This window comes from Sciurus vulgaris (genome assembly GCF_902686455.1).
Source record: "Sciurus vulgaris genome assembly, chromosome: 5".
In the NCBI taxonomy this organism is placed as follows: Eukaryota; Metazoa; Chordata; class Mammalia; order Rodentia; family Sciuridae; genus Sciurus; species Sciurus vulgaris.
This window is the reverse complement of record NC_136465.1, coordinates 28,383,925-28,408,442: the sequence shown is the minus strand read 5'-3', so window position 1 is coordinate 28,408,442 and position 24,518 is coordinate 28,383,925. Positions and strand designations below refer to the sequence as shown.

Sequence of the window (24,518 nt, the reverse complement as noted above, 5' to 3'; positions counted from 1 at the left end):
AATTTAAGAAAGCACTGTACCTACACTGTCTATAGGACTACAGATGATCTGGATAGGAAGACAAGACTTCAGAGAAACAGGCCTCTGCTGCTCAGCTGAAGAAGTTTGGATTTTGCTGAATAGAAGAAACTAAAGACATTTTTAGTAGCAACAAGGCATAATCAAAGGAACTTTTCAAAAAACTTACTTTGGTAATAGTGTGGATACAATGAAGGGGTAGGATGTCAACAGGGTGATCAGTGAATACTGCAAGCAAAGAGAAAACCTTGAGGTCACACAATGAAAATGGGAAGAGATAAGTAGATGAAATAGAATAAAGAATAAAGGATAGCATAGTATCAACAATGGGACTCAGATGGGGCAGACTGGTAGCAGTAGTTATCTTTGACTGAGTGAGATTTTGTATCCTGTTCTTGATAGTGAAAGAATATGCCACTAAAATACATGCTATTTTTGGCACATGGATTATTTTAAGCTAAAAGCACTTCAAAAACAGCAGACATAAAATGCCCCCTTCTCCATACCAGGAGAAAAGAAACATCCTTATCGCCAGAGATGGGAGAAAAATCTTATGTGAAAGGTGTACTCTGTGTAAGGAGAATTCTTAACACCAGAGATAAGAAGTCATGGCTGAGAAAAATCTGCCCAAGCAGTCCTTGTTAAAATAACTCATCTTCATTAGTTTCCTCAAGCATTTTAGTTATCGTTCCTGTGCTCACATATAAACACGACCAGTGTAACTCCATATCAAGTACAACCACAAGAATGGGATCAAAATTGGAATGGGTTGCCCTCCATGTGAGTACAATATGTCAAAATATACCCTGACAGGTATCTTTAAAAAGAAAAAAAAAGGAAATCATTAGGCATATACCCAATGGAAATGCCTAACTTATGTTCACCATGTGAAAGAAGATTTACAACAGCATTATGTACAAACTGGAAACAATTCAAATATGTATCAATAATTAAAGAATTAAAAAACCTACCTACCTATATTTTTATTTGAGTTAGTAAACTTCAGTAAGGAAAAAAGATATACATTTATACAGCCTCCATTCCTACAATTATTAGAAATATAAATCATATAAAATATAGATTTAAAAAATTCCCCAAAAATAAATTCACATGTTCTCAATGATGCTACTGCTGTCAATACTGGACTGTTTCCAGTTGCTCTCTCTCTTTGAGTGGTGTAAACCTATTATTTTCACCAGAAATACTAAAGCTTAAGTAATACAATGATTAAGTTTTAATTTTGTGGTTTAAAGTTTCATACTACCTCTACCACTTTACACTCTCTGCATTCTTTGGCTTCAAAGAAAGGAGACAGAGAAACCTGGGGATTGTTAAAAATGTAAAAATTAAAGCTATAATGTAATTTGAGCCTAAAAAAAAGTGTTGTAGTTTATAAAATTGACAAGGTTATTTTATTTTTTAATGCTTCTCCAAGTGCCAATTATATAAAGCTCTGAGTAATGAATGGCATGAAACACAGTTCTAAGGTCTTTAAGTTTTATTTTGCAAGGAATATATTACATGTTAAAACATCACATTAAAACAGTAGAGTAAAACAAACATGACAACTACTTTTTCCAACATAATAGTCCCTAACTTTGCCTAGAATTTTCATATAGTTGATGTTATTTATTTTCAACCCTTTCTGACTAGTATTTTCCACCATATCCTTTCTTCATGGTATTTATATATGGTCTCTACCCAGACCTATGTGGAGTGTACAGTGTCAACAGGCAAGCGCAGGTTACTGACACCTTTGTTGGTAGTATAAAAGTCATAGTTAACTAAGGGTTAATTATATAACTCCAGATAATCACTCCAGGACTTCCCTACCTCAGCTTCTTGAACTCCCAAAAGGGGCTGGTTTATTGTTATAAACCACTTTCCAAATTACCTAAAAGAGAAAACTGTTTCTACTATTTCTAAAAGACCTAGAATAAAAAATATTTTGATAATCGTCTTCAATATCTTTGATGAGATCAAATTTATTTTTGTTCAAAATAGTATAGATTCTTTGTAAGCATAAACACACGTAGTTACACGTGAGTTGATTTTGTTTGTTCCTGGTTAAGTTGGATTACAAATTTGGATTACAAATTTCTACTTCGTAACAAAAAAGAAATGTTTTATTATATTTTCAATAGACACTTATATTTTGCAGATTATATGTAAATTAGATTAAAAATATTTTAAATCATCTACTTTTTACATTTATTCTATAAAAAAAAGAGTATAGGAAGAGACAAAGGAACTTACCTTTTATTTTGTCTTCCACAAGAAAACTTCAAAAATGTTTATCTTTAAAATTGGAATTGAGGTTTTTTCAAAAGGGAAAATAAGATCCTGTTTTATGGGAAATTACTTGTTTCAACAAAAGGTAAAATATTAGCATATCCACCACAAGGTGGTGCTATAATTTCACACTAGTACTGATAGTTTAGAAGCTGACATATTGTAGTAGTTCTTTCAAAACTGTGGAGTTTTATAAATGTACTCCTGTAATTGATAAAATAAAGCTAACAGGATTCATTAATTTTGGATGTATTATTGAAACTTTACTAGATTCAAGGTTATGTGCTTTTATAGGCTAACATAAAAAGTTAAGTTTTAGAAGTCTAGTGACAACATTTACTGGGATACTAAACATGCTTTCTCAAAAGTTACCTCTACTTAAAACTTAAATATTTTGTTTACCAGTGAAAATCAAATTAGACATGTGTATTGTAAACAGATGAATAAGTAAGATGAAATCAGATGATCTATATGATAAAAAAGAAAAAAATCCTTTTTATCCTTTCAATAATGGAGTCAATTTTCCTGAGTATTGCACAGGATTATTAGTACATTTTTATTTACAAAGTTTAAAAACATACTTATGTAATAATTTCTAAAATGACTTTCATTTTCTCTTGCTTGTGAACTTCATCTAAGGCGTTTTCTCTTCAAAAATATTTACAACTTCCTATCATTGGAAGAGAAAAAAAAATTTCCCTGTGTATCTTCTGACACCCACCATCTGCATCTGTGCTGCTGGTCTTAAAATGTGTTATAGAACAGGGCTCTTAAATACTCAACACATTTCTCAAAGTGATCTTTCAGACCTGTTTCAATACAAAAGGAGAATCATACCCTGATTCTCAGTGTTAACTGGAAAGGTATCGCTGCTTTTTGACTAGGAATAAAAAAGCTGTATTTTTGTTTTAATGTTCAACGAGCATTTTAAACTTTTCACTACAACTTATTCATCAGCACCGATGGCAAGATGGTATGTACGAGAGCCTCCTGGGTACAATATGCAAGTCCTAGCTGGAATGTTTCCAACAGGATGTGAACCACGGTCCTCAAGTCTGTACTTTAAAAAACATATTATTTAGCACATTGCCAACAAATGTCAACACAAAAATACAGTGCTTGCTGCAATGACTTCACTCTTTAAAAGCAATGTACTGAAACAAGTTTTTCCTAAGAAAAGTGAAGGAGAGTAAAGCAGTACAATCAAAGCTCAATAATAATATTTATTTAATAATGAATGAAAAACTCATATCAAATGGAATTCAAATTCTTAATAAAAATATTGCAGTATATTAAAATTATGTAGAGAATTTTTAAAATATACAACATGTACAGTAGTCATAGTTTTAGAGATGTTCATGCGGGAATTTCTACAATTAGTGACTTGAGCATTTCAGTAACTCTGCTGTTTCTTCAAACCTGAAACAGAATAAACAAATGATACATTATGTCAATAAGTAATTCATAATGAATAAATTTAAAATGTTAGGATTATGCTTTTGAGTCTAAATTTTAATATTTTTTCCTACTTTTAGGCACAGTTGCTATTAATAAACTTAAAGTATAACACAGGAGACAAAAAAGTCAATTCTTGAAGCATAAGTTATTTTAATACTTCTCACATTTTGAAAGATAAAAAATTTTCTGAAGTGGTAGGTTGCATAATATTCTTAAAAAATTTCATTTTTTATATTTCCTTTGAAGTGGTCTTTAAAACTACCAGGTGCAATGTCATTTGAACTAAACAAAAGTACTGTTATTTGTATCACTTTATCAATAACTTACTGAAAAAAATACTCTAAACCATCTATCTACATATATTTAATATTTTGATGTCAGTTATCAAAAATAGATAACTTGATTAACTATCAACCAAAAATACCTTTGAACTCTTTAATCCACAGTTAATTCCATTAACAATGTTTTACACCACTTGTTGGAAACCAAAACAGTGATTCATCTCACAAACACAGAATTGTAGGTAGATTTATTATCCACTGGAGTCTTGAAGGAAATTCCACACCTGATTGAGACGTTTAAGGTTTGAAACACATATGCACATTCTATATATATTGTAATCCAATACAATTCCCTACAGAGAAATTAATTTCTGTTGCCCCTTTCTGTTACTTACATTTTTTTCATCCTTTCCAATTTCTGGATTGTTGTTTCCTTTAATTTAAAAAGCAACAAATTTAGGCGATTTCTCAAAGTAAACCATCCTCAAAGATGGACCATGATATATAAAATACAGTCTGAAACATTGCATTGAATATTATTACTTATCACAAATAATTTTTGATATATTAAGATCTACAGTTTTGCTTTTTCCTAATAATAGCATATACACTAAAACCAATGCTTGCTTCTCCTCTTGACCTTACAAAGGAAATCATCTATATAGTTGTCAGTTTTTCTTACCTTTGAAATCTCTTTTAAACCACTGTAAATAACAGTTGAGGTTCTGGGAGTTGATTCTGGTGATTCTGTACTAAAATCAGAAGATGGAGGAATATTTGCTGATGGCTCCACTTGGTTTTTCCTATCTGAGAAGAAATAAGTTTTAGGGCACCATTTCCTTTCACAATAGCATCAAATGTCTAAAACTTGGAATTACAGATGGAAGAAAAAGAAACATCATTATAAAATGACTACTGGTAGAGTATTCTTTCAAGAGAACAGCTTACACGTGAGAAGTTAAATGATAAAAAATGGCTACTAAAACTAAAAGGCAACTGGGCATAGTAACACATGCCTATAATCCCAGCTATTCAGAAAGACTATGCAGGAGAATTTATAGTGTGAGGTCAGCATAGGCAACTTAACAAGATCCTGTTTAGAAAAAAAAATGCAAAATATTTTTATCATGACACAGTGTGAATAAATAGGTTAAGTCTGTAATTTATTTTTAAGCCACTGATGCACCACCATTTGACCCAGCTAACCCACTCCTTGGCCTATACCCAAAGGACTTAAAATCAGCATACAGCATACTACAGAGATACAGCCACATCAATGTTCATAGCTGCTCAATTCACAATAGCCAGATTGTGGAACCAACCTAGATGCCCTTCAGTTGATGAATGGATAAAGAAACTGTGATATATATATATATATATATATATATATATATATATATATATGTAATGGAATATTACTCAGCCATAAAGAATGATAAAATTATGGCATTTGCAGGCAAATGGATGAAACTAGAGAATATCATGCTAAGTGAGATAAGCCAATCTCAAAAACCAAAGGACAAATGATCTCGCTGATAAGTGGATGATGACACATAATGGGGGGTGGGAGGGGTTAGGGTTAGGGAGAGGGGCAAGAATGGAGGAAGGAAGGACTGTATAGAGGGAAAAGAGGGGTGGGAGGGGTGGGGGGAGGGAAAAAATAAGAGAATGACTCAAACAACATTATCCTATTTTTAAGCCACTGATGCATATATATTCTTTTCTTAAAATGGTGGCAATTTATATTAAATAACAAATAAGAATTTGTCATGATGCTTTTATCAGTATTTAATAAATATTTACAGTATTGTTCTGTGGTAAATGGCAACTACTACTAAAACTGACAATATATACCTTTAAAAAAATCAAGAAACATCCTTATCCTGAGTTGCTATATATGGAAAAAATAATATGCAAAATTCAAGATCCACAGACTTTTTCTAAATAAAAATCTTAACATTTCAGATATCCTGATATCATTAATTTGACAAAATGATGGTAAATTCTTCCTACAATTCAACAAATTATGCACCATCAGAGAGAGAGTACATGCCCCTATCAAGTCATTTCTATAGTCATACCACAGTATATCACAGTAAATCTGACTGCAAAGATAAGGGGGAAAAAATCAGGCATCCATTTGAACTGGTTTACATAATACAGTTTTATTATAAATCTTTATTGATAACCTTGGTTAGGGAAAAATACTAACCAAGGAGGACTGAAACAACTATGAGACTTTAATTTTTATCTCACATGGAGTAACAGTCTCTTTTGCCTACTTCTCTTGTTACTTGCTCCCTTTCTCTGATTTTGTCTGTAGAATGGCGTTCACTGTTCAGTCACCAGCACAAATTTGGACAAAATGGCCATCCTAGCCCAGGCCCAACATTATTTGGTAATGAGTAACACCAAGTTATTCTTGATGTTTTAATTCCAAATTCTAAGAGTGATAAGAGAATTTGGCTCAACACCCTTTGAACTGGTATTCCCTGGGTTATGTGTTTACTACTCGTCCAATTAGCTGAGCCTGGGGGCTCCAGATCATATGTACAACTTGAAGACTAGAAAGATACAGATTTTTTACCAGGAGCTTTGGGCATTAAGTAATTTTAAGGAATAATCTAAAACTAAGCAGGCATTGTATCTACTTTGCCCTAAACCTTTTATTATTTTCTATGGGTAGAGATAAGTATCCTTTGACAGTATTGATGTTATTCCAAAAAGAGGATTTCTAGGAAGAGGAGTCAGGACAGAGGGGGGTAAAAGAATGGCTTTACCCTGTGTTTTGGGGTCTAAATTTTGAGGTGTTTAGCCTCATTCAAAGATGTGCCTTGCACATTGATATTATTCAGGTTGTGTGGCTATTCAGACAGATCTCTCCATGCGGATTCCAAACGCTGTTTAGTGCAGCATACAAACACCAGTCATATTTCATAGTGAGATGAATTAAGTGCATATTATTTTTTATAACAATTTTTCTTATTGCTTTCTTGAGCCTTTTGTAAACAGTTATTTAAACATAATGGTTTCTTAGCCATGCTGCAGGGAATTGAGAAAAGACTCAAATTCAGATTGGATAAGAAAATGAAGAGCAGTGACCCTGGACACCAGGTCCCTGAAGCCAGTCACTAGAGCATTTCAGTAATGAATGCTAAGAGATTCCTCTGAAGAAAGGAAATCTAAGGTACAGGACACTAGATATTCTAGCCAATTGTCCTCACATGACCACTTATCTTTGACTGTCAATTCTGGAAGATTATTACCTTTTACCAATAAGGGAACCAGTGAGTCCTTTACTGTTTAATAATTTGTAAGCCAATACTTCCATATCAAGGATCTATGTTCGGAATATTTTAGAACCAGTTCTGAATATTTTATCTTAAATATATTCAAATATATTTAAAAGGGAACTTGTAATTTTTCCTAAATCTCTTCTTCTTGAATTTCCTATTTTATTAAAGAGTACCAACTACCTACTCAATCATGAATCAAATATGAGTAAACAGTCTGTCTGTCTTAACTTTTCCTCTCTCCTTCATTCCTTCTACTTCTATCAATAACCAAGGCTTTTCGATTTTAACACCCAAGTATCTCTGAAATAAAATCTCTGCTCTTTATCTTCATAATTGTTGCCCTAGTTCACACACTTATTATTATTCTAAAATAATGATGATGACATATTCTTAAACTACTGTCCTTGTCTTACTTTCTTCTAATCAATCATTACACTACTTTTATGATACACATTGAGGATATTACCTTGCTAAACATCTTTCTAGACTCCAGGGTAAATTCCATGATTAGCTCTTCCCACACTTGCTTCAACTTCCTTCCTACATGTACCCCTCCTCCTTCTAGTCGTACCAGAACAAACCACACCCTTTTGTGGTATCAGACCTTAAGTAATAATATGTTTTACTTCTATGGGGGGAAAGGCCCAAACAAAGCAAACCAGGCAAAAACAAAATAAACAGCCCTGACAGTGGGGGTGGCCTAAATGGCAATTAATATCTAAGTTACTGTATTCCCCACAAATAATACAAACACGTTATAATGAACATAACTTTTTTAAAAACAATATTACCTAAGGTCATGAAGTAGAAAAAACGAAATCAAAATAAAACCACTTTCATTTCTAAGGAGACAAAACCAGGGGATTATGTAACCATAAAAATGACCAGATAGAGCCCTCTCTTCACTAACATGAGTACTTCTTTTCCATTGAAAATTTCAGCTCCATTTCATTCTTATCATCAAATTGCTCCTGCTTCCTGACAATACCCAAATCAGAAGAGCCCTCACTTCCTTAAATTCTAAAAAAAAAAAAAAAATTACCCAAGAGAAACTCAGTCCTTAAAAGGTTCTACTACTTTACTCTTCCTGAGATACTGGGCTGCCTTATAGTTCTCCATGAATACTACACTTTTGATAAAGGGAAACAAACTTGGAACCTCATGAAAATCATTTCTGATGGAATAGGATTCTGTGTCTAGACTGGTAAATAACTGTTTTCTGCATGCAAATAAAATCAAACCTTATGTTTTCAAGTATCACATAAGGAATAATGTGTTAAAGCTTTATAAACTTGACTCTAATTCACCTAGGTTGGATTATAAACAGTATGAAACAGGTATTTGCCTTACTCATAACCTAAAATTGGTTTCAGTGTTCTGATATAGGCTTAGAGTATATTCTATAATAATAATGTTATTAAAAAACAGTAAGCCTGAATATGCAAAATCAAACTTTAAAAAGTTAATGTTTTGCAAAAAATACATTCAATATTCTTTCAAAGCATAAACATGTGAACTCTACTATGTATAGACAGTGGATACAGAAGTTAAGATATACTTCCTGTCTGCTAGATATATCATATGATAATTTTTGTTTTCAAGAATCTTAAAGTGGAGCTTTGATACATGCTGAATAAATGCATGAATGATAAATGGAAAAAAATTAACATTTTTATCAAATCTGAAATTTGCAGTGTATAATAAATTTAGCAGCTGAAATAACATCTCAAATAATTATATTAATAACCCAATCACTGAAATTGTTCTATGTGATGAAACTGGCATGTGTATTAAATAAGTAGTGGTTAAGAGAAAACAAATGATTGCCAAATCTGTCCACCACCATTCAATAACTGTGTGACCCTTGGCACAGCTACTTAATCTCACTGTACCTCGGTTTCTTCATCTATAAAATATGGGTAATAATAGCATTTATCTTGGATAGTTATTTTGAGAATTAAATAAGTTAATATAACAGGTAGAACAGTACCAGGCATAGTTAGCACTATAATGTATTTATGTTATTGTTATTATTATATATATATAATAGCTGAAAAAAGATTTAATGTAAGTATTCGCATATACTAAAATTTAACTGCACAATGAATTCTCAATTGTACAAAGTATCTTTCCTACAAATACAATTTAATCATAGACACAAAAGTGTGTTTTTTCAAGAAAAACATAAGAATCAAAAGAATAAAAACTGTTGCTGAAAAACAGATCTTATCCAAGCTGCTCCATGTAGTTCAGTCACCCTGAAAGTATCTTTGTAAAGGAAAGATCTGTCACTAATTCTAGATCTTTCTTCTTTTATCACCATCAGTGAACTATTCAAATGCAAGAGGTTTTCAACACTTCACAGATTACTAACAAATATATTTTCCTCTTTTACATATATTATTCGCACTCAAGAATGCTACTACTTAAGTTTAAAAATTAGAGTGATTAAAAGAGCAAGATGTCTCTAAAATTTGCAACACTGAATTTATTCACCCAACTATGTTGTATGAGATATGTAAGCTGGCCTCTTAAGCAATCTTTAGTTTTAGTAGTCTGTAGGTTCATTATCTTCTCTTTGCATTTTCTTTAAAAAATAAGGCTTGAGAATACTAAAATTACCAAGTACCTATAAAAATTATTTTTCTGAAAAATTCCTTATTATACCACCAACAGTAATAGCATTTAGGGACTTACTTACCAACGGTCTGATGCTCCACATCACTACCAGAAGCACAGTCTTCATTCACTGTATTTAAATCTGTATGGTCACTCTGCAAAGTACAGTTAAATATTTAGAATGAAATAAAAGTTTTCATTTTATATTCTTACTGCCAAATATAAAATATTAAAAGGGAACAATGTTTAAATAACTTGAATTATTTTATTTTCAAAGCAATAGGTAAGTATTTCGATGAATTAGACGCATCTTTTAAATGCAGAAGCAAATGTAAAATTCTTGAATCTACCAACTTCACTTTCTATGAGGAAAAAAACAGAACAGAAATTGAATCCTAAATAATAAAATTAAATTTCACAGTTTTAATACAGCAATGGTAAGTTTAGTCATTATATCTATTCACAATATAATTGAAGTTATTAAGTAAAAAGAGTTAATTTTTCATCTTCTGCAACATTTCCTGCAAACATTATACTATTGAGATTAATTTCAAATGTTTTATAAACAAAGTCAAACACATTCTTACCTTATTTTAAGTAATTCAAATATTTTTAACAACTAACAGCTCAACTTACAGGTTTTTCGGATTATCTTATTTGATGAAGATAAAAATAACAGCCACAGATAAAACAGGTTAAATTTAGACAGGACTTCATTCTAAGTAAACATTTTCCCATTACCTAATATTCTCACATTTAGCATTTCCAATAGAAAACACACATAGCACTAAAAAAACACTTTATTATATCTGAGCTATTCTAGACATATTAAGGAAAGAAATACCTTTTTGGACAAAAGCATTTCTGTTTCAAGAAGAGTGACACGACTTAGAAGATTAGTCCAGATTGTTTCATCTACCATCACTTTTCCTTTCATTCTTTCTTCCAAACAGTCTAGCCTTTTCTCTATGCCAGTCAACTTCTCAAGTTTCTCTTGGCATTCAGCAAGCATGGTCTGTAGTGCAGTAATCTCAAGATTAACTTTTATATCCTAAATTGATTAAAAAGAGTAAAGATAATTTATAAGCTGAAATACCTTTACAGTCAATGTATTCCCATTCTCACCCTGTTATTTCAATAGTTAGGAGAGACAGTACAAGAAAGTTAAGAGAACTATCACTGGAAGGGGACTACTTGCACACTTAAATTAGTTCATCTCAATTGTATGATCTGATGCCTTCATTCCCTCATCTAAAAAAATAGAGCAACAATATGTATTCATATGGTTCCTGTGAGTTAATATGCATAATGCTCTTAATATGCATAATGCTCTTAAATAATACAGGTAGTACAATAAAATTTTCACTAACTAGCTTCTTGTAACAACACAATGCTAAGAAGAAATGACCAAAAATGACAGTTCACTGAGATTATTCAGTGTGCCATATAACTGGATAAGTCAAATGGCTATCTGATAGTTTTTAAAAATGCCAGTTATATACTGAGATGTACAGAAGACATAAGAGATAAAAGAAGGATAGAAAAAGATGTTTTGCAAAAGCAGTAGAAATCATATACATAATGGGGTCCATGGCCATAAAGACTAACAAATGGTAATCTAATAGGAAAAAAAAACATGGAATCAGAGGAAAATGAAAAGACAATGAAGTGCCAAGCTTTTCCTATCACCAATAAAGGAGAACAAAAGTGGTAGGGAAACACCACTGTATAAAGTGTTATATCCTATCTCACTAGAATGTAAATGTTTAGAACTTTTATAATTTGTTCTTTCTAGATATACATGACAGTAGAATATATTTTGACATATTATAAATACATGGAGTATAACCTCCCATTCTTGTGATTGTATGTGATGTGGAGTTACACTGGTCATATATTCATATATGAACACAGGAAAGTTATGTCTGATTCATTCTACTGTCTTTCCTAGTCCCATCTCCCTCCATTCCCTTTATTCCCCTTTGTCCTATCCAATGAACTCCTATTCTTCCCTCCTACTCCTAGATTGTAAATTATTTGAAACAAAGTACCATGTCTTATTTTTTTTTGCATTACTCATAACACATGTCCAAAATCCTAAACAGAAGTAGCAAATAATATCTCTTGAATTGTATTCAGTAAGACTCATTATTAAATAATAATAACATGAGTAATATAAGGCTAGAGATATTTCAAAGTTTAAATACTGAAACAGTCATGGATATCAAAATTGAGAAATACTGCTATGTGTTAAGAAGTCCAGCATTCGTACTTGTTGCTCATCTTTGATTTCAGGGACATTTTCTTCAGGAATGTTTATATCAGAAGGCTTTACGCTCAACACATCAAATGCTTCACTAGTATCTGTTACTGAACTTGATGACTCTTCAGGATTGTCAACATTATCTTCATTATACAGGTGACGAATCACCACAGCTTTCTTCTGCATGAGAAAAATATGTAAGAAACGCTTTAATGGTTGTACTCCCACAATTATTTCAAACAAACACATGTTCATTTTGTAAAAAAATACTTGATCTTCTTTTAAGGATTAAAAAAAGCTTAAATCATCATATATAATGTATCAAAATACTACAAAATACTATTATTATAATATTTTATGTGATCATGAAGTTGTGGTTCATGTTTTTAAAAGCATTCTATTTTAAAAGCATTTCTATTTTAGAAAAAAAATTGAAATATTTATTTCGTGATGTTTGGATTTGTTTCAAAATGTAAGAGTGATTACAATAAAGGCAAAACTAGATTAGCAAACAGTTGATAAATTTTTGAAATTAGATAATGGGTACTTTTATTAATGTTTAAAATATTCCATAATATAAAGTGTTATTTTAAAAGAACTGTGCTGTTCCACACAGTAGCCACTGTCTTAAGTAAGCACCTGAAATGTTGATTGTTCCAATTAGCATGTGCCAGAAGAACACAAAACACATGGTATTTCAGACTTACCACAAGAAAAGAAAAAAACTGCTCAATTTTAAAACATCAATTACATGTTAAAGTGATAATGTTTTCAGTAAGTATACTATAAAAACTAAAAATCATAAAAGTTATTTAAAAAGAGGTTACCACATAACTTACAAATAATCAAGAACTAGTTCTGTGAGTAGGATTCATATAAATTTCTTTGTGAAACAAATCAAACTATATTAGACCTTCATGTTTAACAATTAAAACCTAATGATGACAAAGGGAAAGTACTGACAAGAAGGACTAGGTCCAACTATGCATTTACACGGGGCTCTTTTGTCTACTTACTTTCCACAAACAGTTTGCATGTGCACTATACAATCTTGATATAGGTGACAAAAAAAGACATAAATAGCATTCTGTATAAAGTGCTGGGAAGGAGATAATTTGCTTTAGTACTGACTCATATTTTGCCTACAGACAAAGAGATGTACGTAAGATTCTAGCTTTTCTAACTCTTAGAATGTTAATATTTACTCAAATTTCTGATGATTAAGTATTAATTACATCAGACTGAAGAGCTGAAATAAATCATTAAATTTTGATATATAACAAAGAAAACTAAGACAATAAAAAACAAGTTGAGCGTCTTGAAATTTGGCATTTTTCTTTGTTAGGACAATTTAGATTACCCTTCAACCTTCATACTGAAATAGTAGATTGAAAAGTACATTTAGCTATATCAAACCATATTTAGTATCAAAGTAGTAAGTACTTATTAAATATGCCTAATACTGTGCTAAGCACAGTGAAGGTAAAAAAGTAGTATAAGAAAATCCCTGTTTATCCATTTTCTAGTTGGGGAAGGATATGCAATATAAATCATTTAACAGTCAGAAAATCATAAAAACTAACAAGAGAAGATCTAAGAGATGTGTATGGATGAGAACTATGGGCACTCAGAATCCACGCCTCTTAGAATTCCTTTACTGGAATAGCATAAGAACCTATTCATCTGGCATGGTATCCTTCAATTTCAGGAAGTTTTTGCCAGATGGAAGACAGGTGAAAGTACATTTATAATTTAAAAATAATATTTTGGTTTAAATCTCTCTTGGAGATGGAAATACTATACCTCTAAATATACTGGATTCATTTAGGCATAGGTGCTGAAAGTAGTCAAAAACTGACATCAAAAAAGAGAAAATATTCAAAGCACCTATATTCAAAACAACCAAAACCCAATTCCAAATTAGCAGATTATCAACCATTAGATAATCAATACTCTTAATTGTAGAAACATCAGTGTATGTAAATATCATCAGAACCACCACTATTATTAATGGTAGGTTCTTCATATGTTCCCATTTTAGGAAGAACAGATGCATAATAATGAAGAGCATATATAGATAATTGCATAACGAAACTTTGTAACACTGTTATTATTTTATCTGGGAAATGAGGCAGAATTTGAAAATAGAAACACAAGCATTATTTTATTTTACATGTCTATTCTCTTCTTAAAACTTTAGGAATGTTCTCTAAACAATATATGGTCTATGAAGTAAACATCCCAGTCCTATTTACCATACAGATAACTCTCATTAAATGACATGACATGTTTTCTTCATATTTTCATACCTTCCCTGAAGTCAGAAACCTGCCAGTCGTGACATCAATGCCAACAGGTTCTACAAGTACTTTCTCACTGCTTGAACAAGGTTCTGACTTACCAGAAGTGATTTTCTTTCTTTGTTGTGATGGAGTCTAAAAACAAAAAAAAATTAGACATAATTAAGCTGGGCAGGATGGCACATACCTTTAATCTCAGCAACTTGGGAGGCTGAGAGCAGGAGGATTGCAAGTTGAGGCTGGCCTCAGCAACTTGGCAAGGCCATAAGCAAGTTAGTGAGACCTATTTTAAAATAAAAAGGACTAGGGATATATTTCAGTGATAAAGGACCCCTGGGTTCAATATTTGGTATGAAAAAAAGGCATTAATTACAAATTTTCTGTGAAAGAATAACATATGCTTAACTTCACTATCATTTAAATATTCATATATAAAATATATCTAACAAATAATGAGACTAATGAAACTACATGTCTTTTAAAAATTAAGAAGTGGGCTGGGGAGATAGCTCAGCTGGTAGAGTGCTAGCCTTGCAAGCACAAGGTCCTGAGTTTGATCCCCAGTACCGCAAAAAAAAAAAAAATTAAGAAGTGATGAATATGCACTATCTTTGAACGGCTGGTTTAGGATTAGCAGTTCCAAGTCACAGGTGTATAAAAGTAAGTGATTAGCATTTAAAGTAAATGAACTTTGTGAAGTTACCCAAATCTATGAATAACGCAATAACTGTACTATGCAGTAACTGGCGTATTATACAGGGGCTTTATTTTATACATTAAAATGCTGGGTCATTTAGCATAAGTTAGCATCCAAATCTATTCATAGATTAGATTAAGTACCTTGTTAAGACTACTTAATTCCTTGTGCTTCTTCATCACACAATTTAAAATATCACAAATAATTTGGATTTTCCATTCTGCAAACCCACATTGAATAAATTGTTTTTTTGTCAAAATTGGTTTATAATTAAATTGATCACGAAGAAGCTGCAAAGAGGAAAAAGATTCATGTAATAGAAGCCATTTTTTTTCTTTTATTCAAAATGATAAATGGTTACTAGGTCAAGAGAGTAATAGCTACCTTTGAGAGAACAAGAAAGATTAAGCCATTAACTAAAGGTATTACAGAGATTTACAGAGCTGGTGTGAGCCAGGAGACACATCCAGGTAAAAAACATAGAGGGCTGGGGAATGTAGCTCAGTGGCAGTTTGCACTAATATTACCTAGAAGCTCTGGGTTCAATCCCCATTACAGCAAAACAAACAAATCATGTAGCTAGCAATGTGCCAGAGAGATGCAAAAATAGTCAATCATCAAAAAATTAAAAATCTTCATAGGTAGTAGAAATCTCCTTAAATAATCAGAAAACCATGTGCTACTATACTAAATGTCAGAAAACCATAGTTCCATTTGTTTATATTCTACTACACTTTTAGACCAGTCAGTATGTTTTTTTTTATCTCAATTTCTCATCTGTAAACAGACTAGACCAAGGTTCTAAGGTTCTGCTGTATGGAGCCCTAAAATTTCTTGTATGCTACTTAGGCTTCTATGGAAGCTTTCTGGGGTTAGATGCAAAGAACAGGAAGATTAAGTAGGAGCTACGTATAAAAGCAACCCCATTTTTTTAGATTAGATTTAATAAATAGGCTTTACCATAAAAAAATTACAGTACTTGAACAAAATTTAATGATAAAAATAGTTTTAAAACTATCAAGTATGAGATTACATTCAATATACACATAGTAGAAATGTAGATACTAAAGTAGATACAATATAAGACAAGGTCTCAGACCTCAACAAATTATCTGAAAGTTTCAGTTCTTATGCATGATTAAATTAACTTATAATTTTATGAACTACATATTTTTACTGAACATAATTACATCTCCAAATTCTGCCAGTATACCAAATCTTACCAACATTTGATAGAAAATGGTAAATGATAGTCAGTGACTTGTGTTTATAGTTGCTGTAATTTATCAGAGTAGGAAACATTCATATTCATAAAGCAAACTTGAAATGCATCTTGATTTACATAGGTTATGCATTTTAATGACATGAATGAATATGAAAAATATTCTGTCAACTATATATGCTGCATACAGAAGCATGGGCTGCAGAACACTTTGGTCAATGATGGACCACATATGTGAGTGGTCCCAGAAGATAATAATGGAGTTGAAGAATTCCTATTGCCTAATACTTTTACTGTACCTTTTATATGTTTAGATATGCAAATCTTTATTTTGTATTACAATTGTCTACAACATTCAGTATAGTAATGTGTTATTCAGGTTTAGAGACTGGGAGCAATAGCCTGTATACATACCCTATGTATGTAGTAGGTCATACTGTCTAGGTTTGTGTACATACACTCTATGATGTTTGTTTGCATAATGACAAAACCACCAAACAACTCTTCTCAGAATATCCCCACTGTTAAGTGACATGTGACAATATTTAAGGAGTTACTATTAAAACATTAATTTTAAAAACTCATTTAATAACTTCTAAAATATTATTGTTTCATAAACTCAAAATACCTTATAGACAGTATCTATAAAGCGCAAGTCATTCTTTGCAATTAGCTCTATGTTGGAGTCCATCAGAAGTTCTGTTACGTAAGGTGAGTATGAAGTAAGAGAATAGCTGATGATGGGCAAAGATGCTGCTGTGTCTCCCTTTATCAAACTGTTAGGAAAAAAAAAAACCGGCTTTAATGAGCTTAATTCCAAAATTTGAATGATCAAGGTGGTATTAAAAATCTTCTAAATAATATGTAACTTAATACTACAGCCATTATACAATTAGGGGGTACACGACCCTCCAGATTCTATCTCCCATTCTAAACCACTCTAGCCAGACTAGTATGAAACATCTAGTACCATCAGTCTATTTACGATAGTATTCATGAGCTTCGTCTTACCCAATTTACTTCATTTTCTCTTACTAACACTTCACAGTGCTCAACAGCACTTGGTGGTTTTGTAAATACTTGTTACATTACCTTATTTGTTCGATACAAAGATTTACAAAAGTAAATATTATGAGTTATATTACAAATAAGGAAAAAGGGACTAGAAAGAGCATATACAATAATTAGGTAAGCAGTTTACTATATCCCACTTTCTGCTCAGTTGAAACCTATACCTTATTAGTTTTCCACAAAAATGCACAGGATTTTTCTCTTTAGTATTTCCATATGGGTAAAGCAATATTTTAATCAAAGAGAAAATTGCTCTGGCAACCTTCTTTATCTGGAGTACAGTCCAAAAACAGAAAATGAAAGAAATGCCTTTGACCAGCAAAATCTGTTCATTTTATTCACTTTATGAATAGATGACAGCCAGGAGTACATTTAACACATTTTATACAATTTCAAAGACCTTTATTATTCACTTCTAAGGACTTAGCAGATTAGAAACAGTAAAAAACAAAAAGGATATTACAAATCAGTAGCATATCAACACAAAAAAACAGTTCATGGTAAGAAAAAAAATTTTCAATTTTACAGAAAAAGTAGAAAGAATCAAATTATGTAGGGGAGTTTTATGTGTATGTACTTGTATATGTGTGATGATGAGAAGGAAACAATCTGAGTCTCTGTGGAAGAAGCAGCATACTTCCCTTAATAGACCCTGCCAATATTACCATGTTTGGGAATAATCTAAAAAGCATTATTTTTAATAATGCTTATGGTTCAATTAAAAAAATTATATGTTTAAACACTGCTGCTATGGATATGAAGAGTCTCCCAAAAGCTCCTCTGTTCATGCAGGAATGCTCAGAGGTGAAATGATTGGATTTCAAGAGCTGTAACCTAATCAGTTCATCCTCACTTGAATGAACTGGGTGTTAACTACAGGCAGGTGGGGTGTGGCTGAAGGAGGCAGGTCACTGGGGGCATGACATGGAAGGGTGCATCTTCCCTATGACTTCTTACCCATTTCCTCTCTGCTTCCTCTATGAGTTGAGCAGCTTTTCTCTGCTGAATCCTTCTACCATCATATCCTGCCTCACCTTGTGCCCAGAGCAGTGAACTCAGCTTACTACTGAGCTCTAATACCATGAGCCCAAATTAATTCTTCCTCCTCTAAGTTGTTCTTGCCCAGGTATTTGGTCACAGCAATGAAAAGCTAATTAAAACAACTGTACAAAGAACACAAGTCACTATTGGTATATTTGAGAATTGTTCCTATCTAAAATGTCTTAAAATGACACTCAAAAGTGATAAGAAAAAAAAACTTTTGTACTCAAACTGGTTAAGTCTTTAAAAATTCTGGATAGTTGAGATTTTCTTATTTTCAGAAGCCAAGATAACTGCTACAAACTATGGATTACATTTGTTTCATACCTTTGTTTCTCACATATAATGCCTGTAGTAACAGTAATTAAACTTTCTCCTTATTCTCCTATCTTTTCACTTACATCCTTCTCTGGGGTTAGTCCTCCCTAGTGTACAATAAGAATATCCATTCTCCTATGTAAAGCCCATTACTTGAGGATTCTACTTAGTAGTTAATTTAACTCCACTACTTGAATGTATACCTAACTTGGACTTGTCCCTTGATACTCTTCCAGTCAATAAATGTCTATCGACTCCTAATATATGCCAGGTACAGTTCTAAATGTAGAGTTTCTGTAATGAACAAAACAAAGTCCCAGACTTCAGCTTACATTCTACTGGGAGAAACATTTAATCAATGAATCAACCAAACAATGATAACAGGTAAGAATATACACTATGAAGAAACAGATGTATTAAAAGATAAAGAATAACATGACTATCAAATTAGATTGGCATTTGTAAAGGAAAATGTATGTTGCTACATTCTACAAGAAAGCAGCAATTTCTGCTCATTTTGAATATATTAAAAAATAAGAAATATAATTCAACTGAATATGAGTGGTAGATTATAATAGTAAAACCTGTTTGTTATAGTTCTAAGAATTTAAAAGTTACAGAGGAAAATACCTTATATTAGTGTACAATGTACTTAAAAGTAGTATCTTAAATCTTTTGGGCTGGAATTTTTCATTAACCAATACTTAAAAAAAAAAAAAAAAAAACTCCTACAATGCTTTCTCAAATATTTTACAACTTCAAAGGAACTTTAAATAGGATAAAATCTTTATTTTTCTTTAGCTATTCCCTTAAAATTATTAGCAAAAATAATACAAATAAGTTTCACAGTATAACTTACCCTACACAGTCCACTTCTTCAGGATAATTTAATAAGCGAAGCACTTGTTCAAGGTTCCGTAAACTTCTTTTTAAGTCACCTGTTGCCATTATTTAACATTAGATTCAGCTCCTACCCTTGAGATAATCTAATTTATTACCTAAAAATAAAAATCCATGAAAGAGTGGTTAAGTCAGTTTTGAAACTTCTCTACTCTTCCTTGTACACATCTCTTATGGGCACTTATCATATTGACTTTATCCTGGCCCTATTTCTGCTATTATCTCTCCTACTTGTCAAGTACTTCTTGGCTTGTATCTACCACAAATTCTAGAATATTAAGTGAGTTTTTTTCCTACCCCTCCAATATTTTTTTCTTATAAAAAATTTTGCTTTATGTTCATGTTCTTACAATGTGTTTCATATGACACTCTCTCAAATACTTTGAACAAAAAAGTAACATTTGGAAAGACAAAGCAAGTTGAAATGGCATCCATCAGTTACTATTTTGGATACTTACATAAATTATATGATGCAGTCAGTAAAAAATGGAGACACAGAAATTTGGTAGAGACTTTAGTTATTATTCCCGAGGCTCTGACCTCACACAGTTACCAATAAGATGCCTTTCTTTACAAATAAAAATGGATGAGCAAAAACTAAATAAATAAATAAATAAACAAACAAAGTCAAGGTTCACCTAAGTACGACAGATTAAATGCATATTGCTTCACTTCCATTTTCTAAACACCACTAAGATGAAAGCAAATAATTAAAAATCATATATACCCTCCGGGATGAAGTAAACTGGAGGAGATTTCAGGTGACAAAAAAATTATCAACAAAATTTTGGAAAATGACAGTCAATCTAGCAGAACTGCAAAAGGCCAATTTAGGAAGAAAACAATAGAAATTAGATAAGATTCACAAATATGGGGCAACGGACACTTCTGAAAGGTACAGAGGTAAGGCCAACAGACTGAATCATAAGAATAATTATTTGAAAGTCCATATAAGGTGTGGCTAAGCCCTAGATTCTTTTCCTATCCCCTCTAGTCTTCTACCTCCAATAACTTGTTTAGCTAGTTAACTACTCTATTTTTCTGGAAAAAAAAGGTAACAATTTTAAACTCTGAGGAAAATGTATCAAAGAGATACCAAATTTGGAAACATCAGGCAAGGCAAAGAATATAGAACAAATGCTAGAAGGCAGAAATAGTAAAGAAAAAAATCAAATAGCATAATTTCTTTTTATACCTCAGCTTCAGTATGGCTATTAGTCAAAAGTATCCTTGATGGCAGCATACTGGCAAGCTCTACTCTAGAGAAAGTAGATAAAACTAGAGAATACTATCTTAACATTACTGACATTTGAGGGAGACCACCACTAAACAGACCAGGTTCATGGCCAATAGGCTGCAGCAAAGCTATCCCATTCACAGGCCCAAGCCAAGCACCTCTTTGTAGACATTCATGTTTAAAACTGAATGTTTACCCAAAGGTCAATAACTATTAGAGGAAAGCCTTCAGCATGCAGGACAGAGATCAATATGAAACAAATTTTTAAAATGTAGTAGATACAGAATTAAAGGAGGAGATAAAAGAATTTTAAAATGAAAAGTATAATACAGACTTATGATGTGGGGTTATATCCCAATAAATCCATTGTAAGTTGAAAATATTGTTAAGTCAAAAATGCAGGCTGTGGATATAGCTCAGTGATAGAGTACTTGCCAAGCATGCATAAGGTCCTAAGACTTCCATTTTCAGTGCAATTCCCAGCATTTATTTGTTTTAATAAGAAAGAAAATGTATTTATTGCTCCCATTAAACACACTGTAAAATTTAAAGATCATAAAATCAAACTATTCATGGTAAACTAGGGGCCATACATATTCTCAATGACATTAGAAAAAATATTAAAACTGAATAGGTGGCTTAAAGAAAAGAATAAAAAAGTTTGTCATAATTTAAAAATGAGTCTGAGATTGTTAGTAAACTTTTAAAAAACAAGATCCAACTATATGCTTTCTGTAAGAAGACCATTTTAAAAGAGGCATATATTGATTAAAAGCAAATGAATAGATAAAATATAACACGGTGACATTCATCAAAAAAGGTGGGGATATATTAAGTTCAGACACAGAGGATTTCACAATATGGTAAGGTATCAGGGATAAAGAGGGACATTACATAATGATAAATTCAAACTCCAAGAAAATATAATAATCCTTAACATATATGTACCTGACAAAAGAGCATCAAAATATATGAGACAAAAACGAATAGAACTTTGAGGAGAAACAGATAAATTCACTATTTTAGTTGGAGACTTCAACACCCTCTGACACCCTGCCAGATCCAGCAGGCAGAAAATGAATAAGGACATATGACACCATCAATTAACTGGATATAATAGATATCTAAAGACTACTTCACCCAACAACTACAGAATACACACACATTCATAAGCTCATATGGAACGTTCACTAAAATAGACTACATAATAGACCATAAAACACTGTAGCAAATTTAAAAGAATAGAAATCATACAACTCTGCTTTCAGGCTACAATGAAATTTAACTAGAAATCAAAAACAATTTAAAAGGATAGTAAAAATAAAAATTTCAACAGATGAAAAAGATACAAACATGGAAAACTAAGTATAAGAAAACTAAGGGATCAACCCAAAAGGTCTGACATCTAATGAATGGTAATTCCAGAAAGACATCGAGGACACTGAGAGAAGAAAGTGTGAAATAATATAAAACCACCTCTTAGAACTGGATGTCATTATTTTCTAGATTAAAAGAATACATTGAGTGATCAACATAAGTGAAATAAAACTCATGCCAAGATACGTCAGTGTGCTGTATCTCATAAAAGAAAAGCAGTAGTTCTAAAAACAACCAAAGAAAAATATATATGAAGAGAATCAAAAAGAATCTACATGCAGACCTTATATGTTTTACAAAATTTAGTTCAGATGGATCATGGATCTTAATGTATAATGTAAAAATATAAAACTCAGAGGAACTATATTAGAAAACTGATGTGAGCTTGGGTTCAGCAATGAGTTTTAGATAATATCAATGTATGATCCATAAAACCAAATATTGGTAAGCTGAATTTCATTAAAATTAAAACTTCTGTGAAAGATATTGTTAAGACAATAAAAACAGGTCATGGATTGGTATTACAAAACACCTATTGGGTAAAAGATTTGTTTCCAAAATATCAAAAAAAAACTCTTAAACTGAAGAACAGAAAACCAAGTACCCAATTTAAAAAGCGGAAAAAAAAAAAGGTGGGCAAAAGATATGAATAGACAACCCTTCAAAAAAGATATACAGGTGGCATACAAGCATATAAGAAAGGATACTCTCACCCTGCATAAAAGTCAATTCAAAATGGCATAACACCAGAAGCTTTACAACTGTTAGAAGAGAAAATAGGATAAATACTTAAATAGGAAGTACAGGAAATGACTTCTTGAGTAAGACTCCTACAGTTTAGGAAATAAAAGCAAGAATTAATAAATGGGATGACATAAAATAAAAAGCTTCTGTACAACAAAGGAAAAGTCAGCATGAAGAGACAGCTGCAATGGGTGAAAAATCTTTGCCAGTTACTCTATTGACAGATGATTAATATTCAGAATACATAAAGAACTTATAAAACTCAAAAAAATAAACCATTAAATGGACAAATGTACTGAACATACACTTCTCAAAAGAATAGATTAAAACTATTATGTAACAATTATATAAAAATATGTTCAACATCTTTAGCCATCAGGGAAATGCAAATCAAAACTATACTGAGATTCCATGTCATTCTAATCAGAATGGCAATAATCATCAAGCATATAAACAATAAATGCTGGTGAGGATGCTGGGGAAAAGGAATTCTTATACACTGTGGTGGGAATGTAAATTAGTACAGCCACTATGGAAATCAGTATGGAGATTCCTCAAAAAACGCAAAATGGAACTATCATATGATTCAGCAATATCACTCCTCAGTATTTATGCAAGATAATTAAAGTCAGGGCTGGGGATATAGCTCAGTAGTAAGCAGAGCACTTGCCCAGCATGTATAAGAGTTTAGATTCAACCCCCAGATCAGAAAAACAAAACAAAACAAAAACACCTGTTTTCAAAAGAATTACGGTCAGCCTGCTTAGGGATACATGCATATTCATGATTATTACAGCACAATTCACAATAGCCACATTATGAAATTGATCTAAATCTCTGTTAGCAAACGAATGGTTAAAGGAAATGCAGTGTGTATAAACACACACACAAACACAAACACACACACAAACACAAACACACACACACGATGGAGTTTTACTCCGTCATAAGGAAATTAATTATTTTATTTACAGGAAAATGAGAACTGGACGGCATCATATTAAGCAAAATAAACCAGACCCAGAAACACAAGTATCATATGCTTTCTCTTGTACATGAAAGCTAGAGGGGAAATTAAAATAGAATGTCATGAAAATAGAAACAAACCATTTGAGTAGAGGAAAGGTGGAAGGTAGGGGAGTTACTAGGGAGTAATATTGATCAAATTATGTGTTATATGCATGTATAAATATGCTATGAGAAAATTCACTATTCTGTATAATTAACATGCACCAATAAATAAATTTTAAAAATTAATAGATAATACTTAAAAAGATGCTCAACATATCATCAGGTAATTGCAAATTTAAAAAATAAAACAATAAAAATAAAACAAAGAGATAGCTTTTCACTGCTATGACCAAAATACCTGACAAGAACTACT

The 24,518-nt window shown here is 31.8% G+C and overlaps 1 protein-coding gene across 5 annotated transcripts in view; it reads right to left on the bottom strand.

Moving 5' to 3' along the window:
* Nucleotides 1-3,513: 3,513 nt before the first annotated feature.
* The window catches only part of CEP44 (centrosomal protein 44), a 51,944-nt gene continuing 30,939 nt past the window's right edge, over nt 3,514-24,518 (bottom strand). For 4 of the 5 annotated variants that reach the window (XM_079142697.1, XM_079142696.1, XM_079142698.1 and 1 more), the window contains exons 2-11: nt 19,736-19,874; nt 17,075-17,222; nt 15,368-15,514; nt 14,537-14,662; nt 12,237-12,407; nt 10,809-11,015; nt 10,047-10,119; nt 4,732-4,856; nt 4,445-4,482; nt 3,514-3,729 (exon numbers count right to left, since the gene is read on the bottom strand). In XM_079142697.1, coding sequence (XP_078998823.1) covers nt 3,687-3,729; nt 4,445-4,482; nt 4,732-4,856; nt 10,047-10,119; nt 10,809-11,015; nt 12,237-12,407; nt 14,537-14,662; nt 15,368-15,514; nt 17,075-17,222; nt 19,736-19,824 — 1,167 coding nt within the window. In that variant the 5' untranslated portion in view covers nt 19,825-19,874 and the 3' untranslated portion in view covers nt 3,514-3,686. The remainder of the gene's footprint in view (nt 3,730-4,444; nt 4,483-4,731; nt 4,857-10,046; nt 10,120-10,808; nt 11,016-12,236; nt 12,408-14,536; nt 14,663-15,367; nt 15,515-17,074; nt 17,223-19,735; nt 19,875-24,518) is intronic. The other variant, XM_079142699.1, reaches the window with a different exon arrangement.